The 11,445-nt window shown below is 26.4% G+C and overlaps 1 protein-coding gene across 1 annotated transcript; it reads right to left on the bottom strand.

Moving 5' to 3' along the window:
- Nucleotides 1–1,925: 1,925 nt before the first annotated feature.
- LOC108330520 (glutaredoxin-C6) lies at nucleotides 1,926–2,737 on the bottom strand. The gene has a single exon (XM_017565001.2). The coding sequence runs from the start codon at nucleotides 2,561–2,563 to the stop codon at nucleotides 2,174–2,176; it is 390 nt and encodes a 129-aa protein (XP_017420490.1). The 5' UTR covers nucleotides 2,564–2,737; the 3' UTR covers nucleotides 1,926–2,173.
- Between the last annotated feature and the right edge of the window lie 8,708 nt (nucleotides 2,738–11,445).

Genomic DNA, 11,445 nt, shown 5'->3' with positions numbered 1-11,445 from the left:
AATAGTCTGATAATTTCACATCATAAACCAGCTTATGTTTTTTCTAGTTAAGTTGAAAAGAATATGTTAGTTAGGTACTGCTTATTGATCTTGGTTTTCTTTTGTAATCTGAACTTGTCTTGGCATATCTATTACCTATTGATGATTCTTACTAAATTCTGAAGACAGTTTGGAAGGATGTGACAAAACACATACAAGTCTTTTGGTATGATGTTAATAATTTGAATCCATATTTGTTTTTTTGCTGCTTTTCTAGAGGGGTCAATTAATGAACCAATAATTTTTATAATTTATAATATTTTTATCAATAAATATTAGTTGAGAAACTTTTGACAAAGTAAAAAATAAATAAAACTGAGATTCCACTAATTTTTGTTTTTTGAAAAAGAAAAGGACATTTCACACCAATGCAGTAAAAAAAGAGACTCAGTATAATGAGATAATATTTTTCAATAACAAGATTATAAGAGAATAACAAAAGTACATTTTTATATGTATCAAATATCTTTAATCTGTATTTAAAGTTCAATTTATTTTAATACATAAAATTAAATAATTTTTTTTCTTTTGATAAACTTTTTTTGATGCATATATCATTTAAGATTCAAAATATACCAATATCTCTAAGAGTTGTGATTATTTATTTACAAGTTATTGGGTTTCCATAATTTTTTTTTCTTTCCAATAATAATAATGTATATATATATATATATATATATATATATATATATATATAAAGAGAAAAAAACAAAAAAGAAATAAGCTATTTATTCACTTCAAATAACTATATACATCATTAATACTTAATATATAATGTAAATATTTTATTTCATTTTTTTCTCAAAAGCATGAGTTTTACTTAAACTATAAATTAAACACCAAAAATATATATATATTATTAAATAAAAGTTTAAAATGAAAGTTAACTTAAATATTAAATTTTGATTCATTAAAATAATATAGTATAATTAAAAAAATTGTAATGGCACACTGTATAGTCTGCTTCAGCTGGTTTTAGTAATAGTAATACTAATAGGGAAAAGGTAGGCAAGAAACCCTATAAATGCGGGATATTTATAGGGAAGCAAGCACAATCGCGTATGGTTTACAAGACTTCCAACTAATAATATATATATGAGAGTGTGAAAGTATAATACCTTATTCTTTATAAGGTCTTCACTTCTCGTAACAATGTAATATTTTATATTAGTTGCAAAGACTCAACACTTTATGCACAAATTTACACAAATATTAATTTAAGCTCAAATTCATCATTATATATTTTAAATTCATGATACTTTGAAAAACTAAATGATGAAGTATTAGTATATTTGTGTGTAATAAGCGGGTATGCATGGATTTGATAATTTCATTTCATGAATGCAACCTAACCTTCCTTCATGTGTTCCTCATCAAAGGTCTTAACTCGATATGGGACAACCAAGATGAAAAAGGCTATCATATCATGTCTCAGTAGGATAGTATGTGTGTTAGGTCCCACTTACCCAATCAAAAACCAAACCAGGTTGCCATTATTATTTCTGATCCCTAAAAACAAGAGGATAATGAACAAAGATAAAAGCATACTAGGTATATAAAAACAAACTGCCATGATTTTAACCTGGAAACTAATAAATTTACATATAAGGTAAAAGGAAGAAGAGATCGACAAACAGATAAGCTTAGGATTCCCGAAGCAAACTGACAAAGTCACCGCTCCATCTACGGTCCCGATTGTTTCATAATTGTCAATGGGACCAATTTACGGACCCGATCAATTTACTGGATAACGCATTGAAGACAAATTAATGTTATTGTTATTACCACCCGATGCCATGTCCATCAATGTCTTTCTGTACAATTTTTTTTTGCCTTAGAATCCACCACACCGCAAGTCAAAGCAAAAGTTTCATTAAGAACACTCAAACACAAATTGAGATTTCATTTCACAACCCTAAATTATACAATTAGCCATGTTTCTTGATTTTAAAACTAATACTAATAATAATAATACTAGGTACTAACTAGCAATTGCAGAGCATAACATATATAAAGATTAATTAAGGAGAGAAATATAAAGAGAGAGGAATGAGACAATGGAATGTAGTGTAGGAATATGGATAGGTGATATATAGTGGTTGATTGCGTGAGAGGTAGGTTGGGTTGGGTTGTGTCATACCCAGAGAGCGCCGACTTGGACGAGTTTAGGAATGAGGTGGCCGGTGACATGGAGGGCGACAAGGGATTCAAGGCCACCGATGCAGGTGCCGCCTATGAATGCTGCAGGGGCGATGGTGTCTGAGAGGGGAAGAGCGGCGATCTCATTATCATCTAATTCGATGACGGTGGGATGAACACCGATGGTGGCTAAAAGGTTCTTCATGACATGACACATGCAGCAGGAGGATCGGGTGAAGATGATGACCGGATGCTCCGATATGAGGCGTTGGATCCTGGTCTCGGTAGACTCGTCTAGCTCCATGGACAGTGAGGACGAGTTACTCATAGTGGGACTCAGCTCTACCTCGTTTGAACTCACAAATCCTCCTTCTATTCCTTGCATCCCTCACCTCACTGTGACTTTCTACAACAAGAGAAGATGAAAGACAGTGTTTGTTTGTGCTGTTATATCTCTGTGAGAAACTCAAAGCGTAACAAAGAAAAGAGAAGGCAATTGGAACCGAGTTTGAGGGTCTTTTTATTTTATAAAAATCACACACCCCAAATCGTGCTTCCTTACATCACAAACTACTGTTTTTCTCATTTTCTACAATCGCTCCAACCACTTTACTTTTCCCACGCGCTCTCTTTTATTTTTCTTTTATATTCTAATATTTTACTATAAACTGTAAATTTTATTGCTTATCTTATCAATTATATTCCTGATGAGAAATACATAATAAAGGTAATAAATAAAAATTATAAGAAATTGAAATCAGCATAATTCACATAAACTCAAATCACTACAATTACTATATATATATATATATATATATATATATATATATATATATATATATATATAATTGGAAAGTATACTACAACTAGTTTGTAAAGTGGTCGTGTTCGGTTTCATATGTATGTGTTACGCAATTTGATTTGTCAAACAAAGAGATTCGACTTCTTTTTTTTATTAAAATGTACTTATATACTTCTACAAAACCAAGTCACTCATCCTTTTTATTTTTTTAGTAGTTGGAACTATTAATGTTTGACAAGATGCACGGCATAGCAATATTCTTGTTAGACATGTGACATGTGTGTTTTTCTTTTAAGTGTGCATTGGAGACATTTAAGTAAGGACTCTTTTTAAAGAACACCATTAAATTATTACTAGTTACTAGATGATTATGTTTCCGAAGTAAATAAGTGGAGGAGCCACCGAGGCGCGCGTGGTAATGCTTTTATCCTTCTGTTTAGGTACACAGCGTATTTTCGGGAGAATCAAAAGTAAATAATCATTTCAATTTTTTTTCATCATTTTAATTTTAAAATTAGTTTCATCCTATCTGAATTTCTACTTCATCTCTCATTTTATTATTTTATTTTTTATTAAGGGATTAATGTTACTTTGTCATGTTAAACATCAAATTAGATATAAGAAAACAGCAGGGAGACAGAAATTTGGACTGAGAGAAGTAGTGAAAATAATAATATATTAATTAACGAAAAATAGAAGCATGTGAAAAAGAAAAAAACTGTTTTGATCATAGGTTAACTCTTCAACCCATGAAGTTCATTTAACATTTATAATTTCTCCTTTTTCTATGTTACTGTCTCACCATATTATATTACCAATTATATCTACATTATTTTTTATTGATTGTGTGACTATGAGGTTTCTTCTATATTTTTCATTAATTTATTTTATAATTACTTTAAAAGTTATTTTAGACAGAGTTGAGATCTTTTATTCAAAATATTTAAAATTGTTCAGTAATTTTGATAGATGATCTTACGTTATTAAAGTTATGTTGTTCGTTTTCTCTTTCTTTGTCCAAGTCATGAAAACGAGTACCTATCAAAAACATTCTGATATTTAAATTAGTGATTTTCTTTTGTAACAAAGATGAATAATTAGAGTTAAATTATCTGTATTTTATATCAAACATATATTTATAAATATTATAATAAGCTTATCGTCTGACTCATTAATCATCTATAAATGACTTTCAATATTCCTATTAATCTTTAACAATAATTATTATTTTCCTTACTTGTTCTAATTATTGTCTAAATTAATTATCAATTAATAAATGTGTTAGACCGATTGATCATTTTCTTATTAGATGATTGATCACGTGGTCTTTGAGTGATCAAACGACCATTTTAATCATTTAAGAACATTTAAAAGAAAACAGGGACCATACCTTTTGTCTTCTGCATGGCAATAGGTTTGAGTTCCTTGAATAAGCGGTGATGTTTATAACTTAACTCTTGTGAATAGAAAAATCCAATTCTAAGGAGACACTTCACCTTTAAGTGGCTTTAAATTCTATGAAAGAGGTTAATCTTAGGTGAACATCCAGAAATATTCCTTATTATCATGTGTGTAACAAATAAAATGACTGATTCTTTTAAATATTGTGTTGGTATGTGCTCATGAAAGTCATCTAAACGATTGGAACTAAAAAAATATTATTGTCTAACTCTTTTTGTTCTTATTTAATGTAGTATCTAGATTCATACTCTTATATCTAGTTATTAATAAATCATTCACATATTATTTTTAAAGAAAATTTACTAGAAATATTCGTCACGTATAATAGCAAGTCAAATTATAAGACAATAATATCAATTTAAACTCAAAATCTTAAAATAATATACTTTTTAACCTTTTTCACACGTGTTATTTAATTTTATTATGTTTACTAACTGTGAAACGAAAACTCTCACTTTATTCCCAAACAAATAGATTATAAAGCTAATTATTAAATTAGGCTAATTTAAACAAGTATAATCAAATTAAATATAAGTAATTTAAGTTTACTGTGCATATAGATAAATATTGATTACGCTTATATTATTAAATCTAGTATTGATATCAATAAAATTTTCTATTTGTATCAATCATATATATTTTATGTATGTAAAAATTTAAAAAAACATACTTAGCAATAAAAATATTATTATAATATTAATTATAAGGTTTAATTAAGTTTTAAGTTTTTCATAAATTAAGGTTCAAGCCTCTTATAACAAATTTTATATATTAAGTATTCAAAATATTTGTACTTTTTAATATGTGATTTGTTATTTTATCACGTCACATCATTTTGTTTGTTTGTCTTCAAATATTAAAAAAATATAAAATTTTATGATTAATATAAAACTAGTTAATATAATGTTATCTTTTACATGATTTATATTAATCATAATATTATTTTATATTAATTATGAAAGTATTTCCACCAAAATAAAATATAAGAAACTAGTTAATACATATTCTCATCACGACGTTGATGGTAAAATTCTAATTAGTAAAAAGTGTTATATTTTCTCTTTAAGATTATAATTTAATTAAAAATGAAAATTATTTCAAATTAGGATCAAGATTAATTGTCTAAGTATATTGTCCAACTTTCAATTCTTTAAATTATCTTTGGTTGTGTTAAAGAGGTTACCTACAACAAGTACTTCGATCATAAAATTAATAAAGATTTTGTTTTTCAAATATTAATTGTATAATAAATATAATCAGGTACCTCCTTCTCTTATATATTTTTATAAATTTTAATTAATAACAATCTAATTATAGTTTAATTGGTGTAATTATACTTTATTTTATATTACTGAAAATTAATAGCCGTGTGATTGTTGGATACAAACAATGTCTCATATCAGATAAAATAAGAGATGGACATGAGTTTATATACACATAAGATACCTCTATTGATAAGAGACCTTTTGGAGTGGTACCAAAAGCAAATCCGTGAGGGCTTGGCCCAAAGCGGACAATATCTTACCAGTGTGGAGATCTATGTGTATGTATGTGTGTGTCAAACCTCCCTACAAATGGTATTAGAGTTCATGGTTGGTGACCGGGCTATGTCCCTTCATGATCAAGTGAAGTATATCGAAAGTCTTTCTAGAAAAGGGTATCGATCCCTTATGTTATTGGTGTTTGTATATAAACCAGATGATTACAAAGATAACTCTTTTTTAAGGAATAGATTAAAAAAACTATATATATTATAAATAACTATGTAATAATAGATTTTGTAAGTTACTGAGAAGAATAATATTCAAAGAACATCATTGAGTAAATAAGTTGAAATGAGGTTGGAAATTGTGATCGAAATAGTAATGGAAGTAAATTTATGCACGCGTGTTTCACTTGGTCCATTGCCCATGGGATGTGAAGCTCAAATTCAAAGAGCACAAAACCTAATGACAGAAGAAAAAATGAGTCACAGAATGTGGATGGTGATTATATACTCACGCCAGTAAGCGTGATTATTTTGATTCCAAAAAATATAATGACGAGACTGCACATGCAAAATCAAACCACATTCTAAAGCTCATCATGCTGGATTCGTCAAATGCTTTCTATGTACCAAGGTGTTCGTGATTTGATTTTTGATTTTTTTTTAATAGATTTCACCGTAAAAGTATATTGTGATTCCATTCAAATCAATTTGAAAATAATTTGAAATGTTATTCCTTTCTTTTTAATTAGAACCAATACATTTTTATATTTTTCAATTTTGGTTCAGTCTATTATTACATTTTTTCCCGTTATTTTTAAGACAACACTTTATTGATAGAAAGAAAGAGATATTTAAAATGACTTTAAAATCGGAGTTGATGTTTTTTCTTCTTTTAAATGAAAAAAATATAATTAGTAATTAATTTTATTCGTTAAATCTATTTTATTTGAAAATATTTTTATGATTTTTAACATATCTGTAATTAAAAAAAAAATCTATATATCATAAGAGTTTAAAAGGAGTAACATCATGTATTATGTTTTAAATAGACAAACTCTTACATAAGTGAATGGGTTAATTAATGTTGTGCTTTTTCTTTTCCTAATACACAGAGGAGTTTCTTTCCTTTTGCTTTTTTTTTGTTTTTTATTTTCATCTTTTGTTAAGTGAACAATTGTTTATATATATATATATATATATATATATATATATATATATATATATATATATATTTATTTCATATTCTCAAGTATTCTATTAATTAGTAATCAAGTAATAAACTTTCACTTTCAAACTCATTCATTCAATAAACAACACTTTAATTAACTGTTGTTTGATGTATGGTTGACTTTTTTAGTCAGATTTACTTATTTTGAAGCTTTTTGATGTTAACAAGTTTGAAACTCATTATTGGATAAGCTCTACACATTGTTTATGCTATTTTTTTTTGGATAACAAATTATGTGACCTGTATAATCAATTATCGATTATGTAATTTATTCTATATAACTAATTATGCCAGCCACATAATTATGATAAACTCTCTTTGCTTCCATACCCTAAAATGGTGATATTGAAATACAATAATCTTTTAATGTGAGAAATACACTAAAATCATCTTCTTAGCTAATATATGGCCGAATTTATATGTACACATACAACAAACCTTCTATAGGTTAGGGATAAAATCATATATGTATCAAAAAGAGATTTTTATGTCAACTTTGTACTTATTTCATTAAACATACCATGTAAAGTGGTTGGAGTACCACAAATATTCCATTGTAGTTATAAAATATCATTTTGATGATAAAAAAACAAAAATCATCTTCTTTAAGATATATTGGAGTTTAAAATTAAAATACGATTAAAATCAATATAGTTTTTCTCAAAAAATTAAATTATCTTTCATTTATATTTTTTCTTTCAAAATCGATCTCATATACTTGTACACCTATTAACTATTTCTTTTTACTCTTTCTTTTATTAATTCAAATAATAATCTCACTTTCAATTTTAAATATTTTTCTATCTTTTCTTTTCCAATCATATCCAAACAAATGTTTGAATCTCTTTAGATGAGTTGATAGAAAGTAAGAGATGAAAGAATGTAAAAAAATACAATTTTAACTAGTTTGATTTCAAGAAATTTAAAAGAATGGTTAATTTTTATGCAATAAAAATAATGTTCCTATATAATATATTATTTTAATTTAGATGAAAAATGTTTGAATACATCTAATAGTCTCACATATATTAAGAAATAGAACAAAACTTCGACAGAATTCAAAACTCTAAAATCAGCACTATCTTAGATATAATAGTTGATCCTAATGGTATCACTTGACATAGAATTAGAATAAGAAGACTTTTTTTCTCGTATTCAAAGTAAACTTGTTTTCTACTAAAAATACATTCATGGTTAATGATACTTTAGAATTGGAACAAGATGACTTCTTTCTCGTATTTAAAGTAAACTTGATCATTATTTTAATCTATCATATTCTACGTATAAAAAAAGCTCCCATATAATAAGAGTTACAATAGTTTTAGCTAAGTATGTCAAAGTTTTAGGTAAAAACTTTAAAAACAAAAGGTAAAGATTAAAATATAACAATGTTTGAGTTTAAAATAAATTAGGCGTGTAATCAAACTTTTTCAAATATAAAAGTAATTAAACACATTTTGATATTTTGTTTTGTGTGACCATATCTTTTTTTCTAACTCATTATCTTTTATTTTCTAAATGTGAGAACAATACAATTCTTTTTCATTTTTTTTACACTTAAAACGGAAACAAACAAATCAAATAAACAAAATAATGAAACATGTTTTGAAAACTTTTTTTTTTAAATAATAATAATAGTAATAATTTGAAAATTATACAAGTACCATGGAATGAATGCATTGCTATGAACTTTAATAGATTTGACAATTGATAGGTTGAATGGAAGGAATTTTGATTAGTGGTTGATTTTATAAGTTCTAAATATCAACACACATAATGTTAAATACTCTTTCATTTTAATTATGTTGTGACTCCCTATATCTCAATCTCTAAATTTATGGAATAAAGAAATCTTATGGATCTAACTTCATTATTTAGCATATGTTCCATAAAGTGAAAGTCACGTGTGATGGTTGTGAGCATTAACCAAAGTTTGATTCCTTCCTATTATTGCATCCAATGACCCAATTTTACTAACTATATATAATACGCATTATTAATACATCACCACTTAAACTTCACCTACGTATGCTCCTAATAACATATATATAAACCCTAAAGACAATCGTATTAGGTTCAGTTTCTCATTGATTTTGTTTTTCAAATGTTACTTTGCCAACAAATCAAAACTAAACAAAATGAAAGATGGAAGCAACACAGACAGGAAGTGACTTTAGTGGAAATTTTTTAAACAAAATTCGAAAGTGGACGAAAAAAAAAGATACAAGTGTGAATTTTGTTGTTTCCTTCCGCAAGCAAAGAGTCACAAACACTCAAACTTGCTGTGTGTACATGAGAAATCACAGATCTTCAAACAAAATTTTTTTTTTTTGTAATATGTAAATGTTATAATTGTAAGAATTTTTAGAATATATTTAGTTTCTAATAAATTAAAATCAACTTCATTTATGTATAAGTTAAAATTTAATAAATTAGTTTGACCAGAAAACACGTGCACGGATGTATTATTTATTAATAACCATATAACTAACTTTGTAGTCAAACTTGATTAAATCATTATTTATTATTTTGTGAAAATGAACTAACTTTTCATCTTAATCAATTTACGACTGAATAATAGAATGAACCTCTAGATAATTTACTCAAATTAAAACGTTAATTGTTAAAATTATTATAATTTCTAAATTCGATTTGCTTATATTGGTAATTTAGCATAACTGAATGAAATTAGTCATAGTTATAATTGTTGCTTCTTCTTTCGTAAATTATTGGTTTTTAGGATTATTGTCCAATCTCTAATAAAGATAAATATTATGGTTTCATTTATTTTAAAGTCGTATAAAGATTTTTTATTTAACTGTCATTTTAAAGATTTAAATTAATATTAATTACATTATTGTTTTTTGTGCATTTTACTTAATATTTAATTATTTGATATCTGGGTATATATTATGTATAAAGATGGAAAATGTAAAATAAATATTTTATTAATAAATGGTATTGTATTACACTTTCTTAAAACATTATTATATGCATTTGCATTGATCCAATGCTTTGTCATTAAAAGCCTGTCGGCGCCGTTCAATAGATATTTAAGAAACGTGTTTGAGTTATTAATTTTCATAAAATACGAAATTTCGTTTACGTATTTTTTTACAGGTGATTTTTTTTTAAAAATGTCATAAAGAATTGAGGGTGCATGTGGGTGAGGTAATCAAATGCTTAGCTTGGCACATGGGTGACGCAATATGATGAGAGTGTACGGTGTCGTTTGATTGGTTTACCTAAGATGACTTCATTATCTCACTTTGTCCATTTCTCTACTATTGTTATACGATGAATTATTTCTCATAAAACATCAACTGCTTTGGTCCAGAACGCTGCCAATGTCACGTTAATTTTTAAATTTAAATATTAACTTTTAACATTTTATCTGACAAATATAAAAATATAAGTATTTTAAAAGGAAAGTTTTATTTAAAATATTTTGTTTTTTATTTTAATAAAAAAGTGTGAATTAAACATTTTCATAAAAAGTATTAGCAAAATTAGAATTTATTTTTGATTTGCTAAAGATGTATTAAAGTAAAGTATACAACTTAATATTTTTATCTTATCATGTTACTTATTATGTTAAATGAAATTTACTGTCCGTAAATAATAATGTTTACATTTTAAAATATTTTAAATTTGCAGTAATTTTGAACTAAAACCATGGTTTTAAAATCGGTATCAAATAATTTAAGAGAAATATATAAAACTAAATATTAAAGTTGAGGTGTCTATCTTAAGAATTAAAGTTGAAAAAAATTGAATTTGACGCAAACACACAGTTGGATAACACTTATCTGTTATTTATAGATTATATAAATATCTTAGATTAATTTTTTGAAAAATAATAAACTTAATTGACGACTTTTTGTATTGAACTGGACATTGATACCATTATGAGAATGTTATATTGAATAATTTATATTTTATTCATGTTCATACATGCATGCCATATAGAAAATTTTCAATATGTTTATCTTTCCTTACTTAAATATTATTCCACTTCTATAGTTGCACACCTTTCCAACCCTCCGATGTGGTCATGTTTGGAGTTGTTGCTTTTACTACCTATGCGTATGTCTGATTATTTGATTTCTTCCTCCATACAACCTTGGTTTTGACATTTTCTCTGGACTGGTTGTTTTCCTTCGTTCCTACCAAATCTAGGTGTGTTGACATACAGTTTAGAAGATCAAATGCGGATTGAGTCCAATTAATTTTGGAGACTCTGAATATTGCTGATATCCAATAACCTTACAAACCAAACCTATTTCC

This window comes from Vigna angularis, chromosome 4, assembly GCF_016808095.1.
Source record: "Vigna angularis cultivar LongXiaoDou No.4 chromosome 4, ASM1680809v1, whole genome shotgun sequence".
NCBI classification, from domain to species: Eukaryota; Viridiplantae; Streptophyta; class Magnoliopsida; order Fabales; family Fabaceae; genus Vigna; species Vigna angularis.
Note: the sequence above shows the minus strand (reverse complement) of the source record. Positions and strands in the feature narration are given on the sequence as shown.

Excerpts from the sequence above, each read along its gene's own strand:
- LOC108330520 (XM_017565001.2), bottom strand. The coding sequence starts at position 2,563 with ATGCAAGGAATAGAAGGAGGATTTGTGAGTTCAAACGAGGTAGAGCTG.